Consider the following 19,212-nt stretch of genomic DNA (forward strand, 5'->3'; position numbering starts at 1 on the left):
CCCGGGAACTTGGAGTGTCGGAGCACCCCCAGGGGTCCCCGGGGGCCGGAGGGGGCTGTGCTCGGTGTGGGGCAGGAGGAAAGTTCATTTGGATCGTTTGAGGGTTGGAATCGGGTGGGAAGGGGTTCCCTTGGGGTGCCGGAGGGTGCAGGCAGCGCTGGGGGCAGGGGCAGAGTCTGACACGGGGGGATGTTGTGTCCTTGGGGTGCTCACGGTGAGGGGGGACCCCTGGCAGTGCGGGAGAAGTGTCTCCGAGCCCCTCTGGATGGAGGCTGCTCCCACAGGGGCTGGGAAAGGCCTGGATCGCTGCCCAGCTCAGCCCCTGCCTCAGGGGCACCCCACCTGAGACAGAGGAGCAGCTGGACACACCTGGAAGGGCCAGGAATTCCAGGGTGGTCACCAGTGGATCCAGGGAAATGCAGATTGCTGTTACTGAGTGACTGTTTCTGTAAAATGGGGAGAGATTTCACTGCTGGAAGTTCTGCTTGGGGAGGATTCCAAACACCTTGTCAAGCCTCAGGGCACTGTTAGTTCGGAGAACTGAGGACACAATGTCAAACAAACTCAGTTTTAAAACTTGACTGGTTTAAATAGAGTTACTCTAAAACACCAGTGGTCCTAAGTAAAAGTTATTACTCATAACCCAGGTTGTGAACCTGAGCAGGGAGGCAAGTCTTGAGGATTTTGGTTCATCCACAGGGTCAGGCTTGCCCATGACCTCTGCAGAATAAAGCACCTGTCCCTGTATAATTAGATTTGAAAGAGCAGAGGAATCCCCGAAGTGCTGCTGAACTAAATCAGAACTAATGGAACATGAAAAACGAACCCACAGTGAGCAACAAATGCCTCAAATTGTCCCATCCAGAAGAATTTTGTGAGATAAAGTGCCCCTGGTATTTACAGCTCTGCCCCTTCCAGAGGGGGGCAAAACAAACAGTGCTGGGAAGGTGGTTGATAATGAAAATAGCTTTTATTAGATCCTGGAAAGCTGCTTTACTGTTGCTCCCTTGCCTTCTGCTTCAGACATTATCCGGACCATCCGGGACCCGGAGAAGCCCAACACTCTGGAAGAACTGGAAGTGGTGACAGAAGGTGGTGTGGAGGTGCAGGAGATAGGAGAGGAGGAGTATCTGGTCACCATCAGGTTTACACCAACAGTACCTCATTGCTCCTTGGCCACTCTCATCGGTGAGCTCTGGGTGCCTGAGCTGGGGACCATGAGCAGGGGGCTCGCTGGGGGTTCCCTCAGTAACACCAGGGCTAGGTAAAGTTCAGCCTTGTGCTGCTGTGTTGGTGTGACCAGGAACTGCATCTTGAGAGCCCAGCTGGCAGTGCAAACAGACCAAAATCCCAAACCAAACCCAAATCCAGAGAAATGTGGGGAAATCCATCACTTTGTATCCAGCCAGGGGAACTCCTCAGAAGGAACCTCTCAGAAACCTCCTGGGAAGTGGCACAGAATTCCTTCTGTGTGTTGGCCATGTTATTTCAGTAACGTTAAATTAAAAACTTGTCAGCTCTTGAATTTAAAACCCCTTAAACTTAGTGCTTGTCTCCCTTCCCTATGGGCTGTTCTCCATTCCCACACACCAAAAATCCCCCCCCATGCAATCCAGGAATCCCAAAAAAAGTCCCAAAGCATCAGGAGTTGGAAGGGAATTACGTTGAATGATAATTTACACTGGCCTGTCTTGTCTTTTTATTTTTCCCTTATGGTTTGTGGTGAGATTTCATCTGAAAAATCCCATCTGAGAGCTCTGATGTGATTTGCTTGAATGTGCCAAGGTTAGAAAGTCTCACCACTAAATATCAGAACTAAGGTTTCTCAGTGTATTCTAAAGATTTAAGGGAAATCAAGTGTTCAGTTTAATGAGGAAACTGATGTACTTATGCCCAAATAATTTATATTATTTTTTTTAACCAACTATTAAAAACAAACCAAGCATTCCCCTCAGAAGAAGTGCAGCCTCAGTGATAGCTGGGAAGCTATATGTAAATATATATAGCGAAATATATTATATTATTTATATATATTACATTATATTATTTATATAAATATATATAAATACCAAATATAAATACCAATATAAATAAATATATATAAATACCAAAGCAAGTTGGAAAGGGAGGAATTTGTCTCTGTTTAGTGTTTCTAGGAGGTGATTAGAGACCAGAGACCTCAAAGCTTGTAAGGCAGGTGTGAACTTACCTGAAAAGCTGCATCCAAGGAGTGAAACCACAAATTCTTTAGTCCCTCTGTGGCTTGTGCTGCTCAGAACACAAAAGGAGGTTGTCAGTTATACTGGTTGTTACATATGGATTCTCTGAAAATGCACCTCAGCCTGGAATTTTACAAGGAAATCTGTTTTGTTTTAACAGGCCTTTGTTTAAGAATAAAACTTCAGAGATGTTTGCCTTTTAGACACAAGGTAAAGTACCTGCTTTGAAACCTGTTTTGGGCTACATGAATGAGAGACAAGCTCTGAAACAGAGCCTGCAAGGCAGGGAATGCCCTGCTCTGTTGTCAGGCAGGAGCTGGTGGAGCAGGGCTGGGCATCAGCTTGGCAGTGAAACCTCGGGAACAGGTTTGGAAGAGCACAGGAAAACTGCAGGATTAAAACACTGGAACTGCTCTGAGGGAATCTTTATGATCCATGTCTTGGGAGCTGATGTGTGGATGGCACATGGCCTGATCCTGGCCATGTGCTGTCCCTGACCCCTAAAACTGTCCCTGACAGGGGCCAGCCCTGGCTGGGGAGTGTGAGGGACTGTAATATATCCCTGGAGAAATCTGTTTGGGTCTGAGCAGGAGCAGAGCAGACCTTTACTGACAAGCATAGTGATTTACAGACCTTTAGAGACTTGCCCGAAATAACTGACAGCATAAATTAATTACCTGAGGGTTTCTGCTGGTGATTTCTGGTGGTTGTTTGGTTTTTATAGTTGCTGCCTTCATCTTTCCAGTTGAGCAGTGTAGAGTGAGACTTGTAGAAGATGAGGTAGATGATGTTTTTTGTGGTGCTAACCAGGCTCAGCTTCAGAGAGAGCAGTTAAAGGCCCAGGGCTTGTTTCCTTGGTTCCTTTGGGTACATCCCTTTCAGGTGATCTCCCTGCCCTCCAGCCTCTGTCAGGGGGTTTTGTTTTTTGTCCCAGGCCTGGTAAATGTTGGAGGTGGTTTAGGTCTGTTTAGATTCCAGTCCCATAATCTGTTCCATGCAGGAACAGACTGTGTTACACAGCCAAGTTCAAACAGAGTCTCTGGGGTTGTCATCACTGAGCAAAGCTTGTCAGGAGTGTCTCCCAGGGAGGCTGTGTTGTGGTTGTGTTGCAGTGAAGTCCAGGATCAGCTCTTTCCATGGATCCCCTGTTTCTCAGTAGGAATAACATGCATTGTATCTGCACTGGATGATGTTTTTTTTCCAGCACTGAATATATTCAGGTGTTTAACTCTTCTAACCTTGCTGATCTCTCCTGCAGCTGGAAATCTATATATCTGAGGGCACACATTCCACCGAAGAGGACAGTGAGTAGAGCTTGGGAATGAGCTGCTGCAGCCTGTTTGTGCTGGTTGAGTCCTTCCCTCCCCTGCCTTCCTGTCCTTCCCAGGAATTAATACCCTGTGAAAGCTTTAAAATCAGACCTGCCCTTGAGGCCCTTTCCAAAGCTGTGGTGGCTCTGTGACCACGTGCTTGCTGCTGGTGTGGTTTTTCAGCTGGGTTCTTGCAGGTGTTAAGTTGTGTCTGTGACAAAAGAAGTTGCTGCTGAATAATTAACATGAAGAACCCACTGGCTGATCTTGCTGTCCTGAAATATCCATAACAAAAATATGTGTTTCTCAGTGCTTACAGTGAAGCTCGAGGGCAGGGGCATTGTCAGAGCCAGAGCCAGGCCCTGCCCTGAGCAGCTGCTGGAGCCCCTGCCAGGAGTGTCCCAGCCTGGAGCACTGGGTGTCTTTAGCAAAAATGGGTTATTTTGGTGAAATAACTTAGCAATTGAACCTGGAGAACTCCAACTCCTGATTAGTCACGAGTTTCACACTTAATTTTAAGACATGTCGTTGGGGCATCTTAAATTCTGTTCCTAAACCAGAGATGTATCAGAAACGACCGATTTCTGACGGTGGGTCATGACTGAGCTTTCGTTTGCCTCGTTCCCCTTTCCCTGTTAACCCTCTGCCTTTGGCTGCCCCTGGAGCCCCCTCGTCCCCCCCGTCCCCTGCCCCTGGAGCCTCCTGAGTTGCCCTTTGTGGGCTGTTTTGCAGTCAACAAGCAGATCAACGACAAGGAGCGCGTGGCGGCGGCGATGGAGAACCCGACGCTGCGGGAGATCGTGGAGCAGTGTGTCACCGAGCCCGAGTAGGAGCCTGGGCAGCTCCTCACAGCACCTCTGCCTACAGAAAAAATGATGATAATCAAGGCCTTGAGTTCAATACTTGAGTTCTTTATACCTTCCACGTGTTTTCTAAAAACAAATTGTTTATAAGATAGATTTAAATGAAGTGTATAGTGCCGAGAGCTTGGAATTTCTGCTGTCCAGAGGAATATTTTGTGATTAAAAGCAACACGTCCGCATTGCCTTCTGAGAGACATTGTGATATAAATACAGTTTTGCAAGTTAAATTTCTACATTGTTTCAGTCACTGCACTGTAAAAAATAAAACAGATTCTTGTAATGAAATGCTGCTTTCTGGGTTCTGAATTGTTGGTTTTTTTCTTTAAGCTTAAGTTTAGATTTCTGTTAGAGAGAAGGAAAGATTCCCTTCTTCATTTTATTCAACTTCATTTCGACAAACACATTAAAGCTGAAATTAATTCAGAAAATAATTTTCAGCCAAGAGACTGGACTAGAACAGGGAGATTTCCACTGGGACACTATTGCTGCTAAATATTTGTGCTTTTTTTTCCCCTGTTAAGAACATTTCTAATTCTGGAGGCTTTGCTTTATAACCACCCCGAGGGTAAAATTTTCCTGTGGCCAACATCTTGTCAGTCTGATCCTGCTTTTTCTGATGGCTTACCTGCAGTGTGGAAGGTGAGGCACTCCCACAGCCCTTCATTCCTCTGCTTCCCACTGCCCTGTTCCTTCTTGCTGCTCCCTCACTAATCTTGCCTGGAGCATCCATAACGTTTCCAGCTGCCACATGTTCCCCCCTGGAGAGGTTCCTCAGGATTTGTTTCCACTGCAGCTGTGGATCTGCCATGGATTTACCTTTCCCTGGGGAGTGAGGCAGACATTCCCCTCCCAGCTGCCCTTCTCCAGGGGCACTGATGTCCAGGATGTGCTGCAGTGGCTCACGAGGGATTTTGGGAGCTGCTCCTCCCAGGAACTGAGTCCTCTGGTGCTTTGTGTTGGTGAGAAGTCCTTGGAGCTCAGTGCAAACATCTGGTTTGATTTCAGGGATTTGTAACCATTTTAATAATCCCCATAAAGCTTTCCTGGAGGCATGGAATGATGGAATGGACTCCAGCATTGTGAACAGGGGGATGCTTCCCTTTGTAAAGCAGTGAACTGCCCCATGGCACAGCTGTGCCAGCAAAGGCTCCTCCCCTGCCCTATCCCAGGCCCAAATTACCCTGAAAAAGAAAATTAAAAAGGGGGCAAAGGGTGGGGGACAGAGCAATCCCCCTTTTCCACAGGTTTCTGCCCAGTTGCAGAACCCTCAGTTCCAGCACATGTGGAAAATTGCTTTTCTAACTTCGATTACTCAGCTTCAATTAAATTTTAGCTAAATTTCAAACCCCTTTGTGCCCTCGTTGCTGAATTGAGCTCCTTGAGAAGTCCAGGTCTGGTTTAAATTACTAAAACAACTAAAACGGGGTTTTCCAGGTTGTTTTGATGATCAAAAAATGCAATTTTCTGGAAATACTGAACAGCTGAGGTCCAACCAGGCCAGCACATGTGGCAAACCCTCATTTCAGGGATATAATGCCATTTTTGGGACCAGCTTTGCTGTGTGCCCACAGGATTTCACTGGATCCATGTTCCTGCAGGCACAAATGTCCCAGGCACCTGCCTGGGGGTCCCAGGAACAGCCTGGCCCGAGCAAGAGCTCCTGGGGCTGGCAGAGGGTAAAGCAAAGAGTTATTCCAACCCAGGCTTTAGGGAACATTTTAAGTAATTAATTTGGACCAGGAGTGAAAACCCCAAAGAGCAGGAGCGGGTTCAGGCAGGAATTGTCCCTGTCACACCTGTGACACTGCCAGGGAAGGGCTTCGTCAGACCAAGACCCATCACCCTGGTGGAAAACAAAGCAACCCAGGAAAAGCAAACCTGTTTTTTAATTTAGTGGATCTAAGGCAGCTCCTTCCACTTTTCTCTCCCAAAGAATCCCTGCACAGGGAATTTTCCTGCCCAGGGATATCTGGACAGGGAATTTCCCTGCCCTGGCAGCTTGTCCAGCTTTCTGAGTGCAGAGGGGAGGGACAGATGTGCATCCCTGTGCCAGGACAGTGGGGACACGTGTCCTGCACCCACCCCCCTGCCAGGGAGGGCTCCAGGCAGGTCAGCTCCTGCAGGGAGGTTGATGCTCTGGGGAGCAGGAGCTGCCTTATCTGTTGGCTGCTTTCCTGGAATTTGCTTTCTTCTCTTCTGTCCAGCACGGGGGTTGATCTTTTCTCCTCAGAAATGCTGGTATCTGGGCAGCAAGGAGGGTCTGTGGGTCCTGTGACCACGAGATATGCAGCTCCTCTTCTCTTGCATGAGGTGCCTGGTGCCTTCAGACTGTTCGTTTTGCATTTCCAGCGGGGAGGAACAACTGCAGAGGGCACCAGCGAACCGCAGCAGAGCTGTGAGAGGAGCACCACGGCCCTGCCCGGGCTCCCGGAATCCCAAACGTCCTGGGTTGGAAGGACTCGGCTCTCTCCACTCATGCCCATCACAGGGGATGAGGTACCACAGCAGGAGTGTGGGCACCTGGGGTTTCGGCTCTCCAGAGGGAACCCGGGAAGTGCCTGCAGGGATGTGGGAGGAAGCAGAGACCCAGGAAAGCCCCCAGCACGTGGAGCTGTGAGGATTCAGCCAGGGCAGACACTGGTGGGCACCTCCATCCCCACCACAGCACCCTGCAAAGGGGGGAGCGTCCCAAGCCCAGGCTTAGCTCCTGCCTTGCCTCAAACCTCAGCACAGCCACGAAGACAGACCATTCCCCCCTCCATTCCCCCCCAGGAAGAGCAGCATCACCCTTTTGCCCCTTCACTGGGCTCCCCTGCCATGCAAAGGGATTCACAGCAGCCTCTGGAATAGAAGGTTTAAAATCCCGTTTCCAACCCCGGATCCCCAGGCTGAGTCCCTGCAAAGGAGGAGCAAACCGAGAGGTGGAGGGGCTGAATCCTACACCTGGGGGTCTCACCCACAGCAGGGCTGTGTGAGGGGCTCCTGGGGCTCCTCTGCAAACACTTTACACGGGGGAGTAACTGTTACTCACCAGAGATGGCAATGGAGCTGTTGCGTGTAGACACAGAGCTATTTTTAGCCCATAGATACTTCTAAATATTTACACCAGCCTGCTGAGCCTTCCCTCAAGTACAGATGCAGGGCTGGGGCTGGGGGAGTGGGGGCTGTGGGTCCTCCCTCCCCTCGTTCAGCACATGTGAAACAGTTTTATTTCCCTTCCCAACAGAAACGGTTGCTCCGGGTGAGCAAACAGGCCGTGCCTTGGTACCAGCTGAGGAAAGAGGCAGCTCATTTCCCTCCCCTTCCTTCCCTCTGCCTGTTTTCTGCTGCTTTACTTCCCACTGGGAATGTCCCTCTGCAATGGGCAGTCCTGAGGTGCCCGTGACCTGCTGGAGCACTGGCTGGGATCAGCACCCCAAAGGGGTTGGATGGAGGCTGTTCCCACCCAGAGCAGCTGCTGATTAAAAGCCAAAAAACAGATAAACCAGCAAAATTCTTCAGCTCCTCTCCTTGCTGTCCTGGCTTTGCTGACCCTCGGGGCTGTGCCTGTGAAGCCTTTGTGTGTAGCACAAGGAGGTTTTAAGACCAGGAGAACACAAACCCATCTCTTATTCCTACCTATTCCCTGTTACAGAGCACAGATGGGAGCTGGGAGCTGTTCCTGGTCCCACTGGCCTCGCTGCCTCCCCACGTGCTCAGGTCACAGGCAGGACCAGGGGCCCTCCCTCGTCCTTGCAGCTGATGAAGGACTGATGACCCCTCTGGCTCTCTGGGAATTCAAATCCTCCAGCTGAGACCATCTGGGCCAGACAGAAGCACTTGGTGAGGTCTGAGAGCTGCAAACCACAGGTGCTCTGCAGGGAGACCCGACTGCCCCCGGAGCCGCGGAAGCGCTTTGAGTGTTCCCGTGAACCCCAGACACAAACAAGCTCCTCCATAAGTGCCTCCTGCTTCCCAAGTAGTGAGCTCCCTTCCTTCCTGTCTCCAGGATGGAAATGTCTGGAGGTGACCAAGGCAGGCACAAAGGTCTGATTTCTGATCTGAAGCCAAAAGCCTCTGACTCCTCTCAGAGAGGCTTTCAGGAGATCATGGAATCATGGAAAAGTTTGGGAGGGAATGGAGTGACAGGACAAGGGGAATGGCTTCCCACTGCCAGAGGGCAGGGTTAGATGGGATATTGGGAAGGGATTCCTGGCTGTGAGAGTGGGGAGGTCCTGGCACAGGTTGCCCAGAGAAGCTGTGGCTGCCCCTGGATCCCTGGAAGTGTCCAAGGCCAGGCTGGATGGGGCTTGGAGCAACCTGGGCTGGTAGAAGGTGTCCCTGCCCATGGCAGGGGGTGGAACCAGATGATCCTTAAGGTCCCTCCAACCCAAACCATTCCATGACCCTATTTCAAACATCTTTTGATCCATAAGCCCTTTCCTCCTTCCTTTCCCCCCACTGCAGCAGCTGTGTCTGAATAACATCCTGCTTGTGTTGAAACAATAAAAGCATCTTTAAAAGAAGAAAAAAGGCATTTCTATACCCCATCTAACCCTTCCCTCTGTCAGTGGGAAGCCATTCCCCCCTTGTCCTGTCACTCCAGGCCCTTGTAAAGAGTCTCTCCAGAGAGACTCCCTGTAAGTGTCTCATTGAAAGAAAATGAAGCAAGATGTGTGTTATCCTCACTGATAATGCAGTTTCTGTGCTGGTGGGAGGCCTGGCTTGTTATGTGGCTACAAACCAGACAAAATGCCCTTCCAACAGACTCCCACACTATGATCCAACCTCCTCCAGCCTCAGTGCCCAGCTGACACCTGCACAGGCTGGCCACTGTCAGGTTCAGGGTGCTGTGCATTAAATCCAATCCTGCTGCTCCCGGTCCAAGTGCTTGGGAAAGGGCTCAGCCCTTCCCAGAGGGACACCCGGTCCAGGGCTGTGTTGTGACAGCTGGAGGTCACAGCAGGGCTGGGGTCACCACTCTGCAAACCCCAGGGCTCCCAGCCCGGCGGGGTCGGCCCTTCTGGAGACACACAGGATTTGGGGTTGAAAAGGAAAGGATTTGGGGTTGAAAAGGAAAGGTTTCTGGTTGAAAGGAATAGGTTCCCCCTGGCTGCTGCAGTTCCCTGTGCCAAAGAGATGCAGCCTTGGCAGGAGCACAGGGACACGAGGTGCTGGTGGGCACTGGGCTCTGCCATGGACTGGTGCAGTGGCTTGGCTGAGTCTCCCACAGGAGGATTATCCTGTGCCCTCATCCCGGCTGTGGATGGGACCCTGCACATGGACAGGCACTGCAGGAGGGGCTCACCTGGCTGGGTACCCCTGAAATGAACTGATTTGCAGAACTCACTCACCCCATCGACCCAGCTCACATTTTAATCAACAAATCCCAGTTGCAGAGGGCCGCTGGAAATGATTTTCAGATGCAAACCAATCCCCCTTCCTGCTGCCAGGGCCTCAACCACCCACAATTAACTGAAAATCCCCTCAAAATTCCCTGAGGGAAAGAGAAACTGTGAAACCCACTTGTTTCCTTCAGTAACTGTTTAATTTACCACACTGGTGAGCTGTGGCCATGAGACCCCAGCACAGGGGTTGTCCCTCAGCAAAGCTGGGAGGGGACAGAGGGAGCCAGGGAGAAGGAAACCAGGACTGAACACAGGCTCTTGGAACATAAAAAATTTACACCATGTTGGAAAGGAATAAAACACAGATGGTGAAGTCATGGGTGTGTTTTACATACAGATCACACACAGGAATTTCCATTTAGGGACCCAGTGTTGCTCCAGACAGGTGATTAAACACACCTGGAGCTGTGACCCGGGATGGGCTCTGGCCTGGCCCTGCTCAGTGCCAGGAGGGTTACCCTCCTGATCCCCCAGGTTTTGGGCATCTTCCACAGCCTGAGAGTAATAGGGAAAGGAATTCCTACCTGAATGCTCCTGCCCTTCTCCAGGGACCGACCTACCAGCAAACCCTTCCCAAGACAGGCACACGCTGCTCCGGGAAAGGAGCTGTGCCTCATACAATACTGGATATTCTAGTTAAAAGTCAGCTAACCTTAACAGAGGGGACTCTAGATAAGCAGGAAAAAAGGGGGTTAGCTTGTAAGAACACAGAAAAACACCTTAAACAACCATTACGCTGCTACACATACAAAAATCCAGGGGTTAGCACTTGGCTGCCCACGAGGGAGGGGATGTGCTGCTCACCACCGTGGCCAGAGCAGCCTCCCCTCTCCTTCCCAAAGACATGCAAGGGAAGTGCTGCTGGACTCCAAACCTTGGTGTCCCTGATGATCCCCTCTGCTCCAGAGTGACCCAGGCAGTGGCTCTGGCAGAGAAAGCCTGCAGTGGGGACACAGGGTGTGGAGCCCAGCACAGCCCTGACTGCAGCCAAAACTCGACTCCTCTGCCCTGTTTCCATTTCTTACATTAAATGTATTTAGCTTCAGTAAACATTTTAATGAAAATTACAGGAATGGGTTGCCAGCTTCAAGTCCCTTAAGGAAGAAAAGAGTCCCTACCCCAGAGGGTCAGTGGAGCTGGTGGAGTGCTGGATGCTCACTTCAGAGATACAAAAACAGTAAAAAAAGTCAAGGTTTGTGCTGGCCAGCCAACACCTTCAAGAGGCGGAAAAGGTCAAATGATAGCACCATAAGCATTTCTGGGAGGTGTCCCCCGAGTTACTGCTGCGTTGGTTCCCTTCCCCAAAATGCTCCCCCGCTGGGCACCCAGGGCAGTGACCCCGCCGGGGGTCCGGGCAGGGACCCGGCCCCAGCCGCAGCCGCAGCCCAGCCCAGCCCAGCCAGCCCGATCCGATGGTCTGAGCACGTCAAACTCAGAGTGGCACGACAAAGACACCGGGGCTGCCCGCGGGACGGAGGGCGGAGCCAGCCGGTCCCGCGGAGCTCTGTGCGCCGGGAAGCCCCGCTGGCAACCGGCTCCTGATCACTCCGGGCGCAGCCGCTCGTCCCCGCGGTCCCGGCCGGGCCGGCGGCAGCTCCGGCAGCACTGCAGATGCACCGTGGGCAGGGGGCACCGGCCCAGCAGCCGCAGGGTCTGGCAGAAGCCGAAGGTCAGGCGGTCGCGCTCGCAGGGGACACCTGGAGGGGACGGAGGGGACAAGGGCAGTGTCAGTGCCGGTGTCACATCACTGCTGTGAAAAATCTCCCAGCACGTGGCAAGAGTCGGAACGAGATGGTCTTTAAGGTCCCTTCCAACCCAACCCACTGGAGCATTCTGTGGGAGCTGGCACAGGCACAGACAAAGCTCCCCAAACGCAGAGCCCACCTGCACCTCGGTATTCCTCATTCCCAGCATCAACAACACCTGGGCTGCCCCCTGCAGCTCCACGGCATCCTCCCAGGGCAGCATCATTGCCAGGGAGTGGGGCTGAGGTGCAGGGGGACAAACTGACTTCTCCTCCCCAGACTCCCCCAGTGCTGGCAGAGCAGCAGAAAGGCCAGAATTCCTTTTTCTGGGCATTGTTTGGGTTATTTCGAGAACCTGCATCATCTGGTTCACTTCCTGCAGGTGTCCTGCAGACCCCAAAACAACTCTGGTGCTGCTCCAAGGACGGGCTTTGTTTTGGGAACCGCTGCTGGGGGGCAGTGCCTGGGCAGCTGCAGCAGCAGCCGTGGTGGCCACAGCCCCCCGAGTCACCCATGGCCACAGCCCAGCCACCTCCCTGAGTCACCCACGGGCTGAGCAAACTTTGCAGGAGCTGTTTCCTCTCTGCAAACAGTCTGGAAATCACAGATCCCAGTCCAGGACCAGGAGTGCCAGGTCAGGGGGGTTGGGTTCACAGCGAGGGAGACTCGAGTGCTGCCCCAAAGAGACCTTGTCCTTGGGGTGTGAGAGGGTGGAACATCCCAGCACCCCGAAACACCCTCACAGCTGCCTCCATGTGCACCCCATGGGACAGCACGGGGCATACATCCCATGGGGTGGTGTGGGAATGTGGCAGACAGGGGACAGCCCTCTCCTGCACCATCAGCAGCTCCCAGCTCCACCACCAGGCTCAGCCAGGCTGCACCTCAACTGAGCCACAGCAGCAGAGACCCATCAGCAAACACATATTGTTCCTATGGGTACACAGCTGGTTTCATTTTTAATTTCCTCCTTTTCTGCTGTATCTCCACACAAGCAGCATCTCACCCAGTTGGGCAAGACATGCTTGAATTACATCAGCTCTGTCTGATTTTGCCTCCTGTACAAATAACGTAAATAAAGGACAGCTTTTCTCTGGAAAAGGGCAGAGCTGATTCTCCCCTGGGCTGGCACCCCCTGGTCCCCTCACACTGCCCCTCCCTGGGCACCCTCCACCAGGACCACACTGAGCAGGGGCAGAAGTGGGGCAGGAAATGGGTTTTTCTCTTTCTCAGGACACTTCTCTGCTCAGGCAACACCAGGACCGAGCCAGGGGAGCTCTCACTGACCACTGCCCCTCGCCATGTCCCCTCTGGGAACAAAGGCTGTGCTGAGGGAAAGGCTGCTGCCCCGATTCCCACGGGATGAGCCGACCCCGGTGGCAGATGCAGAGCAGAGACTTCTCCCCCCATTTGGGATTTCAGCCACAGCCCCCTCCCCCAGCCCAGCAGTGAGGAGGTCACTCTAAAATTAATTTTCTATTTCAGCTGAGGTATTTCCTCTCCTCCCCCCGAGCTGCAGCTCTCTGTGCCCCCAAAGCCATGGATCCCCCGCACCGCTGGATCCAACGGCTGCCAACGGAGAAGGACCGAGTGGATCCCGGCTTCACATCACCCCCCAGCCTGGGGGCTCCAACCCCCGGGGGCTGGGACAATGTGGATTTTTCCTGCTGGTTGAGCAGAGTGGATAAGAAATCTCTGAACAGCCCAGCAAGGGCCAGGCCAGGAGCACATCCCAAACCTGCCATGAGAGCACCAGAGCCGGAGGGGAAAGGGAAGCATTTGCTCATGCGATGCTCCCTCAGGGTCTCGGGGATAATATTCCCTGGGAGCAACCTTATGGCTCCACCTGGCATTCCCTGAACCCCCAGGGCCCTTTTGCACTGGGACATGGGAGCACAGCAATACATGTATCCCCATGTGCACCCACTACAGGACAGGGATGGCTCAGCAGGACTCCTAAAACACTCTGGGAGTGTCCCATGAGAGGGGGAATCAGCCTGGAGAACCCCCCAAGGCTGGTGATGGCAATACTGGGGTGCACCAGCCAAGCTGCACCCTAAAACACCCCATTACTCAGCTCCAGCCCAGCACACTGCTCCTGGCTGTCCCCATCCACAGGATTTGGTAATTCATTTACTCCTCACCACTGGGTAACCCCCCTGCCCAACCTGTGCTTCCCATGGGATTTACAGACTTTTCCAACTAAGCTTGGAAAAGCCCTCCAAGACCATTGAGTCCAGTCATCCCCCCAGCACTGCCAAGGCCACCATTGAACCACGTCCCCAGATGCCACACCCACACATCCTTTCAATCCCTCCAGGGCTCCCAAACTCGCTGGGTTTGGGAGTGACACTGAGCAGGGGAGCTGGAGAACGGAGCAGTGGCTCCTGGCAGGCAGGGGCAGGGCTGGTGTGCTCGGGTGTAGCTGCAGCAAAGCCCCAGGGCGAGGAGGACTCGGCTAAAAACACCCCACGGATGGGTGGGGGTGTCCCCATCCCTGCTCGAGGGGTGCCCAGGCCAGGCAGACCCCCAGGAGCCCCTCAGTATTTTTAGCCCTCTCTCCTGCTCACTCCACTTATCGCAGCTTCCTAGGAAGTTATTTATGGATCCCAACCAAGCTGCCTCCTGCCTTCCCTTGAAAGAGCCCTGCAGGCTGCTGGGGCTCGTGCTGGGAGGTCGCTTTCCAGGACTGAAGTGAGGGTTCAGCCCTGTCCTGATCCCTGTCTGGCAGGGCAGCACCCCGGGCACGGGATGAATTCCGGTCCCTGTGCTGCCCGGGCAGAACGAGCCCATCCTGCCTGCAGCCCATCCTGCCTGCAGTCACTGCCCCTTGTGCACCACCTTATCGGCACAGGAATGAGGTTACTGTGGAAACAGCCGGGATGGGCTTGGAGAGGGTGGGGAAGAGCCACCTCCCTTGGCTGGAGGTTCTGCTGACCTCACAGGAGACCCCTGCGGGACTCTGGGTCCGAAGCAAAACGAACTCATGGAATCACAAAACACCTGAATGGGAAGGGACCCACAGGGATCATCGAGTGCAACCCCCGGCCCTGCCCAGGAGACCCCAACAATCCCACCCTGTGCTGAGAGCGCTGTCCAAACGCCCCCAGAGCTCAGTGAGGCAGTGGGAGTCTCTGAGCTGCGAGTTCTCATCGCTTTCCCAGCCCCGTGCTCGGGGCCGAGGCAGCGGCTCAGGGTGGATGTGTGTGGGGTCAAGCTCAGGTCTGACAGTCTTGGCTGGGCTCGTGATTCCTCCCTGGAATTTGGTCTTGGGCAAGGGAAGCTGTACTAAGCACTTGATTTGTCAGCTCTTCAGAGAGGGCCTGATTTCCATTTCCATTTAATCCTTTTACTGTTATTTTTTTCTATTAACAATTTTTTTATATAATCCTCACACTTCATTTGGACACACGTACCGTAAGTCTATGCCAAATTTTAGGCTAAAGAAATAGCTTAAAGAGGGGCTTTAAAAATCCAGGCTAAGTCAGCACATTAGAGAGTGAAAACCCCCACTTTTTTGGGGGTTGTTTTTTTAAGGTCAGCTTGGAAGTCGCTTTAAATTTCATTTAAGCTTCTGCCACCCAGACCTAAGCCTTTACTTCTATTCTTGGGAAAAATAAACTTCCTGGAACAGGTTTTGTAAAAACAAGGAAAGGTTGAGCTTCGAGCTGAGCTAGCAAATCCAGGGAATTAGGCTGCTGACCTCTGGCCTTCGGGATGCTCTCAAAGCCAGGGCTGAATTTAACAAACAGTATCCCAAGGTCCTGCTCCAGGGCCATGGTGCCCTCCCCTGTGGTCCCTGGTCAGCGTGATGGGATGCATGGGATGCACCCCCAGTGCCAGCTTTGCCTGCACAGACTGGCACTGACATGGCCAAACTGGGAGAAAACCACAGCCCCCCCAGTTCTCAGGTGTCAGCCCTGCTGTGGGCAACATCTTTCTCTCACATTTCATAAAAACGGAGTTCTTTCTCAAGCATCCCTTTCCCACTGACTCCCGTTGTTAATTAGCAGTTAATTAATTGCCCTCAATGCCTCACTCAGCAGCACCTCCCTGCCTTGCCCCTGGGATAGGGACTTCCACGCTCAAACGACAGAGAAAATTGGAATTTGCTGCAATTATTTCCCTTATGGATCCCTTGTGGACAAACTCAGCGACATGCAGAACCATGAACAATTCCATTTCCTTACTCAGAGCAAGCAGGAACACAACGTTTAATTGCCAATTAATCTTGAGGCAACCAGAAGCACAGCCAGCCCTGGGTCAGGGGCCCGGTGTCCCCTCACCCCACACGATCCCGTGCTGGCTGTCCAGGGACACAGGGCTGAGCTCCACCCCACTGCTCTGTCCCCTTCCCAGAGCAACTGCACCAGTCCACACACACTTGTCCTTGAGCCAGCTGAAGGCTTTACCTCATCCCTTTGGTATTCCAAGCTGAGACACCTGTGGGACAGTGCTGGCTTGGCTGGAGCCAAGACCTGGCCCCATCACCTGCCTGACACCTGCTTGGAGAGAATTTGGGGAGCTCACAGACTGCCCCCAGTACTGGATCCAGGGAACGGGCACAAGGGAAATGATGAATTTTATGGCATGACCCCAATGAACCCCCCAGGGGCTGCCTGTGCTCTGTGCCAAGCAGGGCTGTGTCACCATCACCAGGGTCTGCCCAAAAGCCACTGTCCTGGCACGGCCACCACCCCACACCAGCAGAGTGACCAGCTCCATCCACCCCTTGGCTTCCTCTCCCACAGACAGCAATTCCTGCTTTTCTGGGTTAAAACTACTTGATCTGCTGCATAAACTGGTGCTGGTTTCTCCAGCTGAGCCTGGGATTCAGCTCCTTTCCAAGATGCTGTAAACAATTCCTGATAAACCTCCACAGCCTCTGGGACATCCCACGGAGGCATTGGGGTGCCCACGGGCTCTGATGCTCCCCAGGAGCCATCTGAGGACACACTCACAGCTGGCTGCAGCTGGAAGACAACAGGCACATTCAAAAATAACCTTGGTGTAATCTTCAATTAATTTATAACCTGGCAGAAGCACAGGACTCTGGTTCTAATTAATCCCGACCTCCTTTAATTGAGGAGCCGATTGCTGTGAGATGTTTGTTTGTGCTGCATTTGTTCCATCTCGGCTCAAAATCCATCTGATAATGGTTTGAACATTCAAACCCTGCTGGGGCTATTGGCATTTCTGTGTCCAGTGAGGACACAACCGCTCACAGACCCAGCCATGGCTCTGTGGTACTGGAGCACCTCGTGCCAGAGGAGGGAGAGGCTCCTCGTGCTCCTAAGGAAAACACGGATCGCTCCAGCCTGCATCCATCTTGTGCAGTAAAGATCCCTTAAAACACAGGAAAGGGCTGCAGTTACGTTCATGCCTTTCTGGGAGCCTGTGGATTTACACATCTGGGATTTCCTGCCATGTGAAAGTTTTGTTCCCCTTCATGCTTTGGCTGGAAAGGTTTGTATTTCCAAGAGGCGTTTCCTGCCCTGGGCTGCAGCCAGAGCGTTTATGTCATTTTTGATCCAGGATTTTAACATTTATTTGTGTGCTTCCTACACATCTCAGTGGTTATTCTGGTCCAGCCTTGGCTCCATGGCTCTCATCACCAAGCCCGGCACGGAAATTTTCCCTTTATAAAAATAGCCGGAACCGCACATCATTTCTTGAGCGAGGCTGACTAATCATTTCCTAAAGGCTGGAGAGCCCCACGGCCCTGCAAAGGCTCCAAAAAGGAGCTGCTTAATGGCTAAAAACATCCCGATGGCCAGCGGTGCCAGTCCCCAAATCCCTCTGAACCAAAGCCAACGCTCCTGCCCTCCCTGCAAGAGGACTCAGGAGGAACGTGCTGGACACGGGATAAACACAGTTGGAAGGGTGGGAATGGGTGTCCCAGGCTGCAGAGGGGACCTGCCCCAAGGTGTGGAGCAGCCATGGATCCAGCTCCTGCACCCTGGGCATCGGGCACTGCTGCCCTCCTGCCCACCCGCTCCATCCCTCAGCCCTCTCTTTGTCCAGCAGACCTCCCGAGGGGCTAACATTACTTTCTGGGCAGACAAAGAGCTTTTTTTTTTGCACAGACACATTAAAAAGATAAAGCTGATAAATGATTGACATGCTCATACCAGTGACATCCAATCCCTGCTCATAATGCTTTTCCTTTAAGTGCCATTAACCCTTGCAGCCCCCGGTTTCTGGCTCACAGGGAGCTGCCTGGTGCCATGGGATGCACCTCTGGGAATGAAGGGGTGTACTGTGGCTGCAGCCAGAACAGGGAAATGAAAGGTGGGCTGAAATGGGGCTGTCACCCTGATGCACCTGCTCAGACACACCTGAAGAGGCTGCAGAACTGGCCTTTTATCTGATTTGATAATGCTGGCCCAGCTTGTTCCCTAAGTTCTGTGTTCTGGGACTTTACCACCAGGCAGCTTTCTGAGAGCTCCATCACTGGCCATTTCCTTCTGCCTTCCTTTGCCTGAATGCCACGTTACCCCTGAACCAGGTCCCTTCACCCCACAGCCCCACCAGGGTCCCTGGGGTGGGTGCTGGTTGTCCCAGTGCTCAGGGACACTTCTGCATCCGACAAGCACATCCCAGCCCCCATCTGTGCCAGTGAAATCCCTGCTCGGCCCCGGAGAGACGGATGCTCCGGACATAGAGATGGTTATAACATTCCCACTTAATTATCGATTAGTCAAGCCAGCCTTACACAATCCATGTATGAAACACCCCTCCCATCTTCCCATAGAGTTCCCACACTGCTTCTCAGACTGGTTTTCCATCCTCCCTGATCACTCCTTGCTGCAGCAGCCCCAGTTCTCTGGCAGTACCATGAGCACCCTGTGCCTGTCACCCTTCCCTGTGCCTGGACCCCTGGATTCTCCCAGCACTCAGCCCATCCCACCCTGCACCAGCACTGGTTGCACAGCACTTCCTGGAGTCCCTTCCCAGGAGCAGCAAGACAGCACAGGGCATGACCTGCCCTGGAAAAGTGGAGTGGAGCTGGTCTGTCCCCACTTCTGGTGTCCTCCCATGAACCATCCTGGGGGGATGGGAAGTGAGAAGTGGGGAGAAACATAAAGAATGAGGCTAAACTTGGCTAGAAAAACCATTCCTGGTTACAGGATCCAGGACGGGTCGTGCTCCTACAGTTCTTAGGAGTCCTTGAACGGGAGCCTGGGTGGTTCCCACACCAATCCCCAAGATCACCACCATGCCCCCAAAACTCAGCATTTGTCCCAAGAGCTCCACAAGCTCCTGAGGAGCACAGCCTATGGACACAGCACTCAGTGGCAGCACAGGCAGGAGGCCCTGGCATCGCTCACTTACCTGGCTCTGAGCTGTCACAGTCCTGGGGGTTGCACTTCTGGGTGCTCTCGGGCCAGGGCTCGTGGTCACACAGGCTGCTGTCCTCCTCGGCCACCCCTGTCTTGGTGTTGATGCACTTGACCTGGCGCCTCTGGATGCCCCCTCCGCAGGGAGCCGAGCACTGCGGGAGCAGGGACCCCGTCAAGCCTGGGGGACCCCTCCCTGTGCCCCTCAGGGACACCCCAGGGCCACCCCAGAGCCCGGGAGGTGGCTGTGGCAGCAGCCCCACGTTGGTTTGGAGGGTTGGGTTTCCCCCATCCCGTTCCTCGTGTTTCCTGCAGATCCCATGGAGGGGAGCCCGTGCCCGCTCACCT

The 19,212-nt window shown here is 53.1% G+C and overlaps 3 protein-coding genes across 3 annotated transcripts in view; 1 reads left to right on the top strand and 2 right to left on the bottom strand.

The window, feature by feature from the left end:
* SPG11 (SPG11 vesicle trafficking associated, spatacsin) overlaps positions 1-715 on the bottom strand; it is a 31,514-nt gene extending 30,799 nt beyond the window's left edge. The window contains exon 1 of the mRNA XM_029958763.1: positions 657-715. Coding sequence (XP_029814623.1) covers positions 657-715 — 59 coding nt within the window. The remainder of the gene's footprint in view (positions 1-656) is intronic.
* A 98-nt stretch (positions 716-813) lies between these two features.
* On the top strand, positions 814-4,677 carry CIAO2A (cytosolic iron-sulfur assembly component 2A). The gene is made up of 5 exons (XM_029958764.1): positions 814-831; positions 978-1,188; positions 2,380-2,429; positions 3,478-3,523; positions 4,262-4,677. The coding sequence occupies exons 1-5, from the start codon at positions 814-816 to the stop codon at positions 4,357-4,359; spliced, it is 423 nt and encodes a 140-aa protein (XP_029814624.1). The 3' UTR covers positions 4,360-4,677.
* A 6,644-nt stretch (positions 4,678-11,321) lies between these two features.
* The window catches only part of LOC103757008 (A disintegrin and metalloproteinase with thrombospondin motifs 7), a 33,839-nt gene continuing 25,948 nt past the window's right edge, over positions 11,322-19,212 (bottom strand). Inside the window, exons 22-23 of the mRNA XM_029958765.1 lie at positions 18,860-19,019; positions 11,322-11,476 (exon numbers count right to left, since the gene is read on the bottom strand). Coding sequence (XP_029814625.1) covers positions 11,322-11,476; positions 18,860-19,019 — 315 coding nt within the window. The remainder of the gene's footprint in view (positions 11,477-18,859; positions 19,020-19,212) is intronic.

The sequence above is a fragment of the Manacus vitellinus genome, unplaced genomic scaffold (genome assembly GCF_001715985.3).
Source record: "Manacus vitellinus isolate BGI_N305 unplaced genomic scaffold, ASM171598v3 scaffold_16_pilon, whole genome shotgun sequence".
Lineage (NCBI taxonomy): Eukaryota > Metazoa > Chordata > Aves > Passeriformes > Pipridae > Manacus > Manacus vitellinus.